This window comes from Amborella trichopoda, chromosome 13 (genome assembly GCF_054954075.1).
Source record: "Amborella trichopoda isolate Santa Cruz 75 chromosome 13, AtrichopodaSantaCruz75HAP2 v2.0, whole genome shotgun sequence".
NCBI classification, from domain to species: Eukaryota; Viridiplantae; Streptophyta; class Magnoliopsida; order Amborellales; family Amborellaceae; genus Amborella; species Amborella trichopoda.
Window position 1 is genome coordinate 14,411,522 of NC_142348.1, and position 16,491 is coordinate 14,428,012.

The 16,491-nt window shown below is 36.4% G+C and overlaps 1 protein-coding gene across 2 annotated transcripts; it reads right to left on the minus strand.

The window, feature by feature from the left end:
- Positions 1 to 1,100: 1,100 nt before the first annotated feature.
- CLPP3 (CLP protease proteolytic subunit 3) lies at positions 1,101 to 11,185 on the minus strand. 2 transcript variants are annotated; one of them, XM_006837110.4, is made up of 5 exons: positions 10,884 to 11,185; positions 10,683 to 10,797; positions 5,888 to 6,063; positions 2,218 to 2,313; positions 1,101 to 1,615 (listed from the first exon to the last, which is right to left on the minus strand). In XM_006837110.4, the coding sequence occupies exons 1-5, from the start codon at positions 11,175 to 11,177 to the stop codon at positions 1,319 to 1,321; spliced, it is 978 nt and encodes a 325-aa protein (XP_006837173.2). In that variant the 5' UTR covers positions 11,178 to 11,185; the 3' UTR covers positions 1,101 to 1,318. The 2 variants fall into 2 exon arrangements, with proteins under 2 accessions (XP_006837173.2, XP_088711232.1); XM_088855106.1 differs by lacking the exons at positions 1,101 to 1,615; positions 2,218 to 2,313; positions 5,888 to 6,063 and adding an exon at positions 8,228 to 8,374.
- Between the last annotated feature and the right edge of the window lie 5,306 nt (positions 11,186 to 16,491).

A 16,491-nucleotide genomic window follows, 5' to 3' on the forward strand; every position in this document is an offset into this window, starting at 1 on the left:
GAAGATCTTCAGAGAAAAAAACCCTAGAGAGAGAGATAGTCTCTAGAAGAAAGTCGATAACCCAAGAAATGTTGTTTCTTGAAAGACCCTGGAGAGAGAAAGTCTCCCAAAAAAAGTAAAGAGCTCATGGAATGTTGTTTCTTGGAAGACCAAGAAATGTTGTTTCTTGGAAAACCATGGTAACCTATGAAATTTATCATGAATTTGATCATTACTCGTTTTTTTTGACAACTTAGTATTGTTCAGATTTGATCACTACTCGTTTTTTTTTTTGGCAACTTAATATTGTTCAGATTTGATCACTACTCATTTCTTTTTTTTGGCAATTTAATATTGTTCAAATTCCAGCTGTTTTGTGTCAAAACATCTTGAGTTTGAGGGGGAGTGTTGAGATATGGATATCTCGAGTTCATATTGATATACATTATTATAGATATATGGATATATATCTCTTGATAAGGTTAGGTATTTAAAAGATAGAGACCAAGTTATTTGGTCATCAAATTATCGTACCATAATTATCTCCTCTAATTGTTTCTCTATATAGAGAAACTTATTGATGTAAATATTCATCAAAAATAGTAAAAATGTAGCCGATTGGATTTTGAATCCATGGACGTATAATTTCAACCAAAACTACGTAAATATTGTGTTCTCTTCTTTTCTCTCCATTCTCCATTCAATATCCTTACATATATGCTATCAAATTTAACAGATGTATGGATATGAAAAAATAAAAATAAAAATATTTTGAATCTCTAAAATAGTGCATCTAACAACACATAATCTGGACTATCCATTTGCATATGGCAAAACATAATCTAGATTGTCCATTTTCAAGATTTTCATGCGTTTATAAATCTAGTTGATCGAATTATTTTTGAGTTCAAAATTTTTGAAAGTGCACCTTTTAAGGGGGCAACAATTGGCACCCTTAATAATATGAACCAAATATCCATAGAATAATAATTCCGTCCTCGCTACACAATATGATGGATTCAGATAGAAGACATGCATATCCACCACTTACCAAATTTAGATAGTAAGTTTCATGCATCGTACCGTTACAAAATTTGAACAACCGTGAGAACACAGTGGAATTTGACCAAAAGTTCTCGAATATTTCCAGGAGGCCAAGATGGTTTCAGTTTTCAAACCAGACAAACCCCATAAACTTGCGTTTGATTTTCTGAATTTCCTAATCCCTGAGCAATTGCTCCCACCCAACATATTAAAATATACAAATACAAGCAACTGCTGAGCTTCTTTACTGAGAACAAAGTAGAAAAGGAAAAACTTGCAACCTGCATCTTGGGTCTCACACAGGTGTTGGCTCCCCCTTTGCATGCTCTGAGCTCCTCTCCTGTTCGATTCTCTCACTACCTTCAGTTTCTCTTTGCAAGATATTGTCTTCGGAAGGCAAGTTCTTTACGGCCTTCCTACTTAATTTCTCCACTTTCCACAAGTCCCACACTCTAGTCTTTGGTGGTGGGGTTAAATCTCCAATTGGGGCAACCAGACCTGGCTTACTATCATCAACCACAGCATCAACCAGCCCATATTCCTTAGCTTCCCATGGGTTCATGAAATTATCACGGTCTGTATCAATTTCAATCTGAAAGCTCAAGTCACAAAACCATCTAATTATAATTTCTTCATTTACCTGTCTCTCATGTTTTTTTCTTTTTTCGTTAATTTGACTTGAAACTTTTCATTAATCCTCAAGATCGGTTCGCCTCTCTCTCTCTCTCTCTCTCTCCCCCCCCTCCCCAATGCATGTACGCAAATGAGTGTGCACAGAACACACTAGAAAGTCTACAATAATCCACAATCCACTGAAACAACGGATGGCGATGGGGAGAGAATGGAACTAGACAGCACGGTTTTTTCATATTCATGAGGATCATAGTATACTTTAGATGTATACAAAGAGAGACAGATGCCAGAAGGCCATGCAGCCCATATGACATACATCGAGGTTCCAAAAAGCGGATCTCATCCCAAATAGAACCCCATCTTCCAAGGGTGGTGATTTCAGTTAATTCCTTTCCAATTTGATGCTTCCATGCTCATTCATGCTCTGGATGCCTCTCTCATAAGAAATCTAGCTTCCAAAGCCCTAACCCAGAGCTCTATGTCGAGGTCCCAAACTACTAAATTGTAATATGAAGGGGAAGAGATCTTAAAAAACTTGGAAGACACTTTAATCAAGCTCACCTGCTTCTCGGATTTCCCAGTTATTCTTGAGAATATTTTGTTCAGCTTGACTTTGTGGTACATCATTTCTCTTATGCGTAAACTCATATCTGTCGTCTGAGATCATGAGAATAGAAAGCACAATGATGAGTAGCTGAATCTAAATCATGAACAGCAATTGGATCAGAAGTTTCCATCCATCCATAATATCTTTATACATATACACAAATACAAACACACACAAATACATTGTACCAGTCACAATGAAGTTTTAGAACATATGTCTGTGACACAATTACGACGTGCTTGATTCCCCCCTGCTTTGGAAAATAGGATTCAAGACCATAGCCACACATATATATAAACACGCGCACACATACACATATGCACAAAAAAAGATAGAAAATTCCAACATTTCTACTGATATTTCATTTTATGATAATGTACCTAGCCAGTTCATAAAACACCCGAGAAAAGAAATCAATCATACCTTAGTTGCCATCAAAATGTGAATCCTTATTGATTTGCAAAGTTCAAGATGTGTCTATTGACTCTATTAAAAAATTGAAGTTCATGTCTATATGATGTAGCCCAGAGCTAGCAACTGTGGCTACATGCTGCGTTATTCGGACATAGAGAGGTGCAGCCACCCATGGTTGCTGCTTCAGCATACCTAGGTAGGCATTCATGGCGCACCTGCCTCGGCAGCGCATTGGCCACATAGACAGCTCCGTCAACACAAGCCTAAGCAGCCAAATCTACCCACCCTGCTCATGAGTGGACATATAGCCCATGAGCAGGGTTATTTTGGTCTCTTCCACCTCCTGAGAAAAGGGGGGAAGGTTTGGAGGGGCTATACCCCTAAAACACCTTTGGAACCCTTTTTCTATTGTGGTTTTATGAGCCGAACTTGTGCAGTTTTTCCAGCAACTTTCCAAGTTGATTCTTAGATGACTTTGGAATAATTTGCATAACACTGAGCTCTAAACTCATTTGAGGGTTTGAAGACGATTGAACCGAGAAATCTTAATTATTTTGGTTTGTGCCAGAAGCAAAATCAACTTCTTGAGTTGATTGAGCTTTCTTAGTGCTTGGCATATTGACTTATACTTTTGTGCTTTCTTAGTGCTTGGCATATTGACTAATTCTTTTGTGTTTTATTGAATTTGATCAAAGGATTGGACATTTTATTGTTCATAAGATTCATATTTTTTTTTAAAAAAACCATCTCTACTACTCTATCTGCGTTTGAGACAACATATATATATATTCGAGACAAATACTAAATTGAAATACCTAGTATTGGAAAATCACATATTTGTGTCAGCCTTTGTTTTAATAAATTTCATAATTTTTAACCTTTTTTTATAATTATTGCCCCATGGGAAACGATGCACACGGATCGCAGCTACGTCGAGCTGCATAACACATCAGTCCCCCATGCGTCCCAAACCGCCTCCACATTTGATAACCTTGATGTAGCCAATGAACAAGTAGCAGAATCTAGAAGACTCGGAATTAGTACAAGCATCCATGTCTAAACCAGTCCATCATCCAAATAGAAGAATACATGAAAAAAAATAGAATCTGCATTGGGACTCGGTCTCCTGCAGAGCCAAGTTACTTGGGTGAGTCCAAGTCCTGCTGAAGCCAAAAAAAGCCCAAAAAATGGAAAAATTATAAAACTTATGAAAATTCCAAAAAATAGAAAATTCATAAAAAATAAAATGTTTATCCTAAATCAGAAAGAAAAACTGAATAACCTGAAAAAGGGAAAACTGAATAACCAGAAAAAAGGAAAAATAGAAAACATCATAAAATTTGCTTAAAAACTTACAAACTATTCAAAATGAACTAATAATGAGTTATGAGTGACTTAGCCAAAAATAAATCACTTTTATAAATTTAAATTGGAATATGTTTCATACCCAAAACTTTTAGGCCAAACCCTTGAGCTCAATGCGAACCAATGCCTCAAATGCTTGTCAAAACTTCCTTACACAACCCCAACAAAACCCCAAACTAGTTTTTGGTTCCAAGATCGGATCTAGGAGAACCAAGCACTTGAAAATTAAGGATGAATAGCAAATCTGAATTTGAAATCTCTTAAATCCTGATATTTTTGTTTTGTGAAAATCAAGCCCATGGTTGGATCGAGAAGACAAATTAAGGATTGAATTTCATCGAAAATCAGTTGCAATTTTCAAAATCTGGCAAAACCTTGACTGAAGTTTTGGGAATTAAAAAACTTTCAAATATGATAGTTTTATCTCAAATATATTGTTTCTAAAAGATATATCAGGTTAAAATCTTACTAAGGACTCAATTCAAGCAAGTAATACAAGGAGAAGCAAAAGAATGAAAGATACACGATCAGGGCTTTATTTTTCTCTTTTTCTTTGGCTTGGCATACTGGGTTTGCCCTACTGCTGCCAGGGCATTAACATGCCAGGAAGATAGAAAAAAAAGTTGTTCTTAAGAACAACAACGAAGATAGAAAAAAAGGTATGTTCTTAAGAACAACCACCATATCTAAAGCCTAGGTGAAGTGGATAAAATCAATAATGACGCCCCAAGCGTGCATCCTAATAGTGGTTGGCTAGAGAGCAAAGTATGTAGTACAATTCATCCAAGAAAAAACAAGCATTCAAAGCCTATTCTGGAGAAAATACAGCCGGCATATTTAAATTTTCAGTAGCATTCATGAAATGCGCAAAAAGGTTACCTATTTTAAGCCTATAAACATCTAGAGCATCCACTTTGGAGAAGAGAGCAATAGAAAACCGCAGCAAAGGACCAAAACCAAAGAGACCGCAAAAACCCAAGGTTAACCTTCCTTTGGACTGAATGCCTCCACAACATGTGCCAGCAGTTTTTAAGGGCATGTTTGATTTGTGTGAAAATATTAAAATGTTTTCAAAAATTCCCTCGAGTGGTTAGGTGTGAGACTACTTTCACACTAACTAGTTGACAATTGGTGTGAAAAGATGTATTAGGACTAATGGTGTTAAAATATTCCTACACCTAACCACACGAGGAAATTCTTTCTTGTGAAAATATTTCCTGGGAAATATTTTTCCACAAAACAAAGCATGCCCTAAAATTTTTACATGGAAAAGCAGACATACTGATGTAATGTGCACCAATGACCATAACCACTTGGACCTTCATTGCTGATGGTCGTAGGGTAGATAATAGCAATCATATGGGAAACAATCCCAATTATGGGGCGATTCACATGGCAACAATCTTGTCATGTACACTCGCAAATCTTAATCTCCAAAAAAAAAAGCCATTTTGGAAGATGTACAGATGCTCATTTGCACCCATATTCCATCTACTCATATGTACCTTAACCAATGACCAAATGATGAATGAGCTTTTTCATTAGACAAATATTGAGATAACTTTGTTGCATATCAAGACCAACAAATGGCTGCAAACAAATCACACACCCATCCTACTTTCACAAATTATATGGTATAAGTAGATTACACGCAACAGTAATTGCACCTATACATGGTTATGTAGCCTATGACTTCAATTTCCTCTCTGATCACAACTAATCAATATTGCATAGACAATAACAAATTTCAAGGTCAATTAGATGTGGAAAGAGGAAAGTTTTAACTGGATCTGTAATTACAAGAGTTGCTAATGAAAAAGTATGAATTTGCAGAAATGCCCTTACCTTCCCGCCAGCTGTTCCCAATGGTTGATGAATCATTACTCTTGAGTTGGGCATGCAAAACCTCTTTCCTTTACTTCCAGAAGCAAGTAAAAATGCACCCATGGATGCCGCAAGACCTAAACAGACAGTCGAGACGTCCGCCTTACACAATTTCATAGCATCATAAATCCCCATTCCTGAAAACAATTGAATGTAAAACCAAAATGATCCAAAATTTAATAATCTAATCAATTAACCGAGGAGCTAAGATAAATTTTACATCATTCGAGTAGAATCTAAGGTAAAGATGATTTCTCTCCAATATTTTGCATCAGAGTACACAAACAAATGTCACCAACATATTTAAGAAATCAAAGGCTTCTTCATGGGCCATGTATTTTTGTCATTCCTTGGCACATGTTTCATGCAATTTGGTGATGATTGAACCAGTGGGAAAAATGTTGAAGCATATAAAAATAACATCAATTAGAAGGAGAAGCAGTCAATCATTCAGACCTGAATGCATAATCATGTATTGTAAGAATGTACATGTTGAAGCTACTTAAGTCATCTCCTGTTCTTATATAAGTTATTGTATCGAATGTCTTATTTAGGGCATAATTAGCAGGTACTGGTAATTTACTCCCAAAAAAAAAAGAAAAAAAGAAGAATAGAGTACAAAAAAAAGAACAATAAAAAAGATTTAAAAATTAAAATAAATGATCATTTTTCACATGCAAATGAGTCACTTAACTCATTCATATATGTCACTCATTTTCTACAAAATATTAAAAACCAGACATAATTCACAATTTTGCATTTCCATTCATTAAAAGGATAATTACAAAGAAAACCTAAAGATAACCAGTCATCAATCTCCCCATATGATCAATAATCCAAACTATAGTGTTATAACACCTATCCAAAAAATCCAATTTATGCATTGTAACAAACATTGAAATGAAATTAAGCCTCAAAATTGAGCTTAAATTAATAATATTCATGAAACCCATCATCATCGTTATCCTCTTTGTCAGCCATTGCACATTTATATTCTCCACTAAATTGCCTCCTCCAACTGCTTCCCACTTTACTATCTCAAGTTTTCGATCTCAAGGATTCACTAGCCTCTGAAATCTATATTCTACTATATTATTTATATTTTCTAAGAATGATATAAAACTCATTTTGAGTTGGTACAACTCGCCCATGAAACTATACCGGTTCAATGAACGCGTTTCATAAATCAAAAGCTCGGTTATGTTTGAATTTTCCTTATAATTTTATGCATTCACTTTAAAAGTAAATGATCTCTTAAGATGAGATAGCATAGTAGAATGGCTTGTTTGACAAACTTGGTTTGATTCCCATTCCAACCACTTTTTGTTTCAAAGTTTTTACACAAAGAAATGCATAGTTACTGTGATCACCCAACCAAGGAGCAGATCCTGCTCTGGGTCCCGCTCCAACCCTCCTAGATAGGGATCTTGATTCCCAACTTTTTGAGATCGCTCCTAGCCACTCTTTGGGGCAATAAGAAGCCAAGAAGATGATTCATTTGGATCTCGGTTGCGATGACACACACACACTCTCTCCCTCTCTCTCTCATGCTTTTGGGTGTTGTGAAGTGTAAAATTGCAAATAAGGTAGTTGTTTATGCTTTTGGGTGTTGCAAAGTGTGAAAATTGTAAATGAAGCATACTTTTATGAATAAGAAATAATCCCCCTTGTACTGTTATTTGTTATCCCGATGTGCCTCATCGTAATATTTTTTTCCTTATTGCATTTTGAGGAATTATTGTTGTATAAACTACGCTGGAAATGAATATAAAAATATTATTTACCAATTAAATAAAATTTAATTTAATAAATAAAAATTCTAAAATGCCCATTTTTGTGAGCCCAGTTTTATTGTATTTTGTGGAATTGTAGGATTTTTAATTTATAAAATTTTTAATCTCTAAAAATATTTTATTAATCAATTAAATATTTTTCGGGATAAGGCTCAGATGATGATGATGAATTAAAAATTGTAGGGACGCTCTCCCAACCTAGGGAACTTCCTCCATGTGTTGATCCATCGGTCCCACCCCCGCTCCCGTTCCTAGAAAGTATGCAAAAATGAGAAGAGCTATCTGAGTCTTTCCAAATTAACCTTTTGGTCACCAAATTATTTTTGGCAATAACCAAGCCAGTCACCAAATTCGAGTTTTTCAGAATTGATTTTCCAGGCTATTGGGATCCAATGGCAAGCACTTGCTTCAAAAATAAGTTTCTACAGTACATAATTTTCAAATTTAGAAATGGGTTTCCAGCATCCTGAACAATCAAAGAATTATGTTTTAAAAAATTATACAATAATTTTTGCAGCTTCAAACCATACTCAATGAAGACTCGATCATTTAATTGCTTACGTAATTTAATCTGTTCCTTTCCTTTTATGAATTCAGTCAAGTGCATTCCAATTCCTTTCGCATCCGGTAGTCTTGCAATTTCCACTAAGAATTCCTGTTTGACATTTTGCAGCTCTTAAGTTAAAATGACAATGAATATGCAAATATGTGGAAAGTAAAGTTGTAGAAAAATAAAAACATAAGGGAAGGGGAAAAAGGCAGATTGAAAACTAGCTAAAACCATTAAACCAAACATATAATGAATAAGGACAGGATGTGGAAAGAGATCAATACCCATAACATATACAGTGGATAGTACGTCGATCATGAACGCACAGTAGTTCATACACAAGATGAATGTGGATCAAGGAAGCATCATTAAATGAATAGTCAGAGCAAAGATTCATCGCAATGAATGAGCTAGGAAGCAAAGTGGTCTTTGAGCAGCCTAAATAAATAAATGACCTGGTTCAGGTCTTTGGGAGATATTCATCAAAAGATCTGAGAGACTAAAAAGGCCATGCCTGCCTTTGCAGAAGAGAGATATGCAAGTGGAAGCCAAAGTTAATAGCTTGAATGAAGGGAGAACTGTTGTGGGAGTGGGTAGCATTCACTACCAATTCATATGACATGCCCAAGGCGTCGAGTTACAAGTCAAATGTTAGTTAGCTTGAGAGCATTAGGTGTCTTAAAGCGGAGTGCAGTGGGCTATAGTGACAGGATCAGTGCTCCTGTATCCATAAAGCAGCACGCAAAGATCTGAACCAGATGAGACGAGGCATGTTCGCCATCTCTTTTCGTTTCAAAGGTCATACTCATCTAATGGAGGCCACCTTTGTTTGTCCATCCATCTAATAGCACATGAAAGATGAGTTCAAACAGGAACTCTCGCCTCTAGTTGGAAAGTGTAGAGGTGTATATGCCCATGTGTTCGAGTGGCTGAACATGGGGAACTTGCTTTCGAGTGTAGTGAGTCCTAGTCTCATGTCCTATGTGACAAGCAAATTGAAATCATGCAAGATGTTGTCCTTGGTCTATGTATTCAGAGGTGATAGAGAAGGTTGTCCCTCATTAGAATTGCTTCAAGGAGAAGTGCATCTCCTCCAAGCCACGAAAACAACACCTAATCTTTGACCCAGTAGGGCTCATTCAAAAGTTGACTTCTCATAAATTTTAATGATGGTCTCAATCAGAAACTAGGGCTTGCGCAAGTTGGAGGGCTGCTTAAAATTGAAAAAGCAGAGTTCTAGTGACTTTTGTCGGGTGGCATAGAAATAGATGTGACTCTACTGTGGCAGAGATAAGAGTGTCCTTGAGAGATATGAGCATATTGTGCAATTCTTTACTTATCCTTTAATGACGAAGGATGATCAATGTTATCAGATGGGTGTAACCAAATGCTAAGTAGCATGGAGACTGGTTGACATAATAGAATAAATATTCATGTAGAATAGATGCCTATTGCAATGCCTATGTGCTTATAGAACGAAAGGGGTCTTTGTTGCACAAGTGGGAGGGGTCCCTATTAATTAACCTTCCACTCGCATAGCATATGTTTTTAAGATGTGTGCCTTTCAATGTAATTGCAAGTATTAATAAGTGTCAATTGTCAACTATCAAAGAAATAAAAGAAGATATGAGCCTAAAGTGGCTGATGTATACCAATCAAAAGGTGTTTCACATTTACAAGTCTGTCATTCACTCACTTGAGGAGCTTGAAAGAAGCATGTGGTCCATACTAATCAAAATGGCACCCCAAACTTCTCTAATTCCCTAGTACCTTCAACCTAACAAGTTATAAGGCATGAGAAAAGTATGCAACCCTAAGGCTCAAAGTGCACTGTGGAATTTGTCACAAAAAGACAATATTGTCTATGGTTATAAGTAGACTGTATGAGTCTGTAAGACAAAACCTCTCTAGTATAAAAGCTTGTGAGCTAAAAGACCTTGTCTATATGATAATCCACAATGAAAAACTCTCACTTCAAGCAAATAATCTACTGTAAGGGTCCAGAAGTTCAACTACTCTAATACAAAGAGTCACATAAATAATCAAAAGTTCTACTCAGTAAGAAATGTTCCCTGTCATGTGATACATTTATATATTGGAAAGGCCAATAAGCTCAATTTATTCTAATGACAAATCATAACCATCAAAATAACAAATAGAACACTTTTGTTTTTTCCAAATAACAACAACAGAACATAACAGTTGCTCAAAGCTGTATGCAACAGTTCTCCTCCTAGACTCATTACAATAACAAATAAAGAACGAGGATGGAAATATAAAAGAATTACAGTTCACCTCTTATACGATGAAGGCGTTCATAGAAACGAAGTCTAAGAATGAGAAGTAAACCAGTCATGGAAAGGAAAAGCCCACATGAAATTTGTAAGGATTGCATCATTTTATGAGAAAATACCAGCAGTGATGGAGCCGCCGGGTGAATTAATGAACAGCTTAATGTCTTTTGCACTGTCTTCTGCATCAAGAAACAAGAGCTGGCTGATTATCAGATCAGCAGACATATCATCCACCTGCAAAATCACACGAAAAACTTCAGTATATGATACCCACAATAAAAAGGCTCTCTCTCTCTCTCTCTCTCTCTCTCTCTCTCTACCTGGCTTCCGAGAAAGACAATCCTCTGCCTGAGGAGCATGTTGGTGACATCCAACTCATCCATTCTTGGCATCCATGTCGGCCCTGAAGAGATACCCAACTCCCAATTTGCGGAAAGGGTGCTTCTTCTTCCTTTTGGAGCAGGAGTAGTTAGGGTTGCTTTAATGGAGGTGGTTCTTCTGGTTCTTTGATTAATGAGGCCCAGATGGGGGAGCAGAGGAAGAAAATGGGAGTTAGAGGTTTGGGTAATGGCTTCTTTGAAAGGAAAGCTAGACAGACCAGTGCTGACCTCCATAGCCGCTTACAGAGAGAGCGCGTGTATGTGAGAGAGAGACAAAGAGAGATGGATTTGGATTTGGATGTGGAAGGAAGGAGAAATGAGGTGGGGTCTGTGAAAGTCCTATAAGGTTCTGTTTCTTCTCAGCACGCTATTCATTAGTGAATAGAATCCATTCTTAGAGGTAATCATGAATAGACAAAAAAATAGGGCTCTTTTGCCTTAACGTAGAATTTCAAAAATTATTAAAAATCATTATAAACATTGTAAACAGTGCCTTTTGGGGGTTTCAAAAAAAAGGGGCGAGTACAATGTCATTTCCTATTTGAATATATGTGGACCAACATTTTTTTTTTTTTGACAAGAGTTTTATTTTAAAAAAAATATCTCCATGTCTCAATTGTTAAGTTTCAATTCACAATAGATCCAAAGTTTTAAAAGATATCTTGAGGTATAAAAATTATAGATTTTATTTCTTTTAACTCTCTAAGTTAATAAAAACATGTTTTTTAGGTCAACCAAATCTAAAATGATATATCTTTTCTAAAAGCCATCATCTATTTCTAAATCTATCTCCCTTCCCATTTTCCCTCTTCCCATCTGCCAAACCCACATTTATTTCTAACTCTCTCTCCCTTCCCATTTTCTCTCTTCCCATATGCCAAACCCACGTTATCTCTCTCCATCTGAAAACGTAGAGGATGTGTTTTGGCAACCTTTGAAAGCTCATATAATGTATTTTGAGAACCATATCTATACTGGTTCTTGAAAATATTTAGTGACGTCCGTTGAATCTTTGTGCTCCGTCTCTGTTCTCCATATATCCTCCATATAATTTTAAACATTTATGTTGTAGAGAAAGAGTTGGGTGTGAAGAGAGAGTGGGAGACAAGGGAAGAGAAAAATAATGGAAAATACAGAAAGAGATAAATGACATGGAGAGGAAAAATAAGGGGAAATATAAAGGGGGAGAGAGAAGGGGGGTTTGGAAGATGGGGAGAGAGAGATCAGGAAGAGGGAACGGGAAGAAGGCATAGGAAGAGAGGGAGAATGAGTGAGAGAAATAGAATGGGGAATACAGAAAGAGAGAGAGGACTAGGAGAGAAAAAATAGTTGAATACAGAAAGAGATGACTGGGAGAGTAAAAATAAAGGAATACACAGAGAAAGAGAGGGGTTCGGGAGATGGGGGGAAAAGAACAGGAAGATAGATAAGGGTTTAGAAAGAAGGTGTATTTTTTAAGTTTGACAGGAGGAGAGAGTGAGAGACGCATGAAGAGAGAGAAAGTTCGGGGTATCTAAGTGAAAAGAGAGAAAAATTGGGTTTATAAAGAATATGTCTTTCTCACATTTGTTTAAATTAAAAAATAGGTTAAAAGTGACCAGGGGGTTAGAAGATATCTTTTAAAACCTTGGGTTTATCAAAAAATGGAACCTAAAAATAGGAGATATGAAGATATTTTCCAACTTTAATTTTTTTTTAAAAATTACTAAAAATCATTATAAACGATATCATTTGGGCGTTTCAAGAAAAGGATTAGTACTATGTCATTTCCTATTTGAATGTCTGTTGACCAACTTTTTTTATTTACTTGACAAGAGTACTTTATTTTATTAAACTATACTGAATTACAATCATTATAAAATTAGAAAGGCAAACCCTCATAGATAACCATCGAAACCAACGACACTCCTCTCTAGGCTAAACTATCCACAATCTCAATGGTTTCTCCATACATATTATTGGAGGAGACTTCCAAATGAACACAAATATCCATGATCTCCATCTATTTCGATCTCATGCTCTATGGTGGTATGAAAATCTTGTTCCACAAAGTTATTATATTTAAATAATCCTCTTTCACATAGCAAAAGATATTATAATTCCTTTAATGTACCAAGCAAATGCCTTGTAAAGCATTTCAAGCTCAACAAAATTAGCTAAGGCTTCCCCACATGGGCCAGCATAGGAGAAAATAATCTCCCAAATTGCATTTCTCCGCACCCCTCCAAAATCAGTCTGACCTAGATTGCCATAAGAGCTACTATAAAAAATCAAACTTCACACACCCAAGCTTTAGAGGTTCTCATCTCCCTATCGGTATAACTTTTCTAATACCCAGTCCTCCTTCCCTTTTCGATATATAGACTCTATCCCATCTCAATAGATGATATTTTTTTTCATCTCTTAAGGAACCCCACAAAAACTTCTGCATCATCCACTCAATCTTTTTAGCTACTGAAGCAGGCATATGGATGATCAACATCTAATAAATAGGTAAATTTGCTAAATATGATCTTAACAATGTAACCCTACTTCCTAAGGATAAATATTTTGGATTCCACAAGTCAAATTTTACTTGAACTCTCTCCATAATTTTGTCCCACATAGATATTGATAATCTGGTATAAAAAATACGCAATCCCAGATAAGTTACAGCGAAAAATCCAACCTTACAGCCCATCGAATCTACGAAAATCTCCACCACAGTTTGGGAACAGTTAATAGAAATCAAGGATGTTTGATGAAAATTAGCTTTTAATCTCAAAGCCACCTCACAACAATCCAGAAATCTAGCTTTAATCTGCACTTGTATCACATCCACCTCACAAAAAATGAGTGTATCATCTGCCTATTGTAAATGAGATACACAATGGACTTACCTAGCAATCTTAAACCCCGTAAAATTTTCATACCTTCCACATTCTGAATCATCAAATTAAAACACTCTGCATAAATGGTGAACAAAAAAGGGGATAAAAGATCTCCTTGACGTAAGCATCTTGGTACATTGAAAAAACCTACAGAGTTGCCCTTTAAAGGCATTGAAAAATGAGTTGTAGATAGATTCCCAAAAATCCAATTTCTCCATTTTTTTCCAAAACCCATATTCTTCATCACCTCCAAAAGTGCACTCCACTCTACTTTATCATAAGCCTTCTCCATATCCAATTTAATCAATACCCCCGTAAGTTGGCTTACCACTCTAAAGTGAATATATTCTTGGGCCACTAAAACACTATCAGTTATCTAACGATCCTGAATAAAAGTTGATTGTGCGCTAGAGATAATTGAAAGTAAGACCAATTTTAGTCACTCTGCCAAAACCTTATTCATTCTGCAAAGAATGGAAGACCATTATCCGTTGTTTTTTCAACACCCTAAAGTCTTGAATACCTTGGTTTAGTAGCTCGATATTACTCAAAATCTCATCAATCTTAGCTTTAACATTGTATTTTTTTTTTTTTTTTTTTCAAGTGATGAGTTTTTGCTTGATATTGAGTAGCTTTTTATGCATCTGAAAATCCAAGGATCCAAAAGTAACATTGTTTGCTTAAGCACCTTTAACGATATCAACAATTGCTTTCTCCTCAAACCATCCGATATCCATTCTAAAACGCTTCAAACCTCCTCTCAAAATACAAGTATTCAACAAAATTGGGATATGGTGAGATGATAACCAAGGAAGAGCCCTTATAAAAGCTAAAGGGAAATTCTCCACCCAATCGATAGACACCAAAAAACCATCTAGCTTAGACATGGATAAATTATTTATGCTGTTATAAGACCAAGTGAACCTCATGCCACAAATAAGTTTATCCAAAAGTAAATTACTTTCTATAAAATTATTAAACAGTTTCATAAAAGAATTGAGAAGAGTACCAGATAAACATTCATCAGGCCACCAAATCAAATGATGTCCCCTCCCAAAACACAATGGAAATTATGAATCACGTCATTCAAGTCGTCAACAAAACTACTTTCAGAGTAGATAGGTTAGGACCATCCACATTACAAACACCCCAAGAATAACTTGGTATAAGATCATTAAAACCTACCAACAGGAATCTATACCTTAAGATAAGACCATTAAAACCTACCAACAAAAATCTATACCTTAAGATAATCTCAAATCCTTGTAAGACCAACATGTCTCATAATATCCATAACCCCTCCAATGCACCTATGGAATTAATATCACAAAAACTAACTGCCCCTAAGCCCCATACCTCCCTTACCCAAAAAGATTGGGGCTAGGGAGTTTGGTCTTTTGCAACGCGGCACCACACGTTTATATTTGGAAACCAAAAATAAAACATCATGTTTTAGTCTGGGATTGCCCAGACCCCTTACATTCCAAGATAATATATTCATTAAAGGGGGCAGGGGGGGGGGGGGGGGGGACCTGGTCCGTTCGGATCAGCCCAAAGTTAGCTTCTTCCAGCAACGACGCTTCCATAGTCAAATAGTCTGAATAAGAGATGTCATATGTTTAAACCACCACCTCGGGCTCACTGATGGCTACACTTTTAGATGAACAACCTCCTTTAGATTTTCCTCGAGCCTCCAACCTAGCAGATGAGCGGGTGCCCTTCAAAGTGCCCTTAATGTTCTTCTTCTTGGTAACTAATTTACTAGGAATTGTAGTGGCTTCCTTAGCATTTACTCGAAATAATAGAAGCCCCATTTTCTGCTAGCTTCTTGGCCTTTCTATGTTCCAAGATTTCCTGAAATATCACACCAATGGGGACATTAAAATCCATCCCCATGTCTCCTATCATCAAACCAAAAAGAGTTTACTCCTTATCAGAATTTTTACCCAAGTCTTTAGCTTTATTTTTTCTATTTGGTAGCATCAATGTCAGTGTCTCCTACTGTGGAATAACATTTAGAGGCACAACAATATCAACCTCAGCAAGAGCCATAACTCAGTCGAAAACACCTCTTCCTCATGTGATTCTTCACCTCCTTGATATTTCCAGCAGTCACTTCATCAACAGTCATTGAAATTGGGATCTCCTCCTCCAGCTCAATCACCACAATAGCCACAAGGTCAATACTCAATGAATTGAACTGAAATTTAGGTCTAATGAGTTGACCCTTAATTGGCGCAAGATGATACGGCAAAGGATGCACCATCCAAGAATAATAAAGAATTCCAAAAGTTTCTTCTTAACTTCTATTACTTTCCGGGTAAGATTTGATGGAACGGTTTTTGGTAAATCGACGGTGGATATTGAGAGTAACCCGCCACGTTGGTCTACATCATTTCCCAGTGCCAAGCTGCCATCATACACTTGTTTGGAACTCGAAGCAACGGCCATGTCAACTACTTTAATATGATTTCCTACCAGCGATTCATGTATTACTCAAAGGACTACCAAAATAGCGAAACCATTTGAAGAAGGACCATCAGATCCAAATCCCATGGTAGTTCCTATGCGACCATTATGCTTATCAGATCCACCTGATGTCATCAAAGAAACTGGCGCCGCCATACAAGGCTTGCCGGTTTTCGCAAACTCAGACACAAAATCTGGTAATTTTGAAA

Coding starts and splice junctions, on each gene's coding strand:
- CLPP3 (XM_006837110.4), bottom strand. CDS start 11,177: ATGGAGGTCAGCACTGGTCTGTCTAGCTTTCCTTTCAAAGAAGCCATT. Junction 10,798..10,883: donor TTGTCTTTCTCGGAAGCCAG/GTAGAGAGAGAG, acceptor GTGATTTTGCAG/GTGGATGATATGTCTGCTGA. Junction 1,616..2,217: donor CTGGGAAATCCGAGAAGCAG/GTGAGCTTGATT, acceptor TTGAGCTTTCAG/ATTGAAATTGATACAGACCG.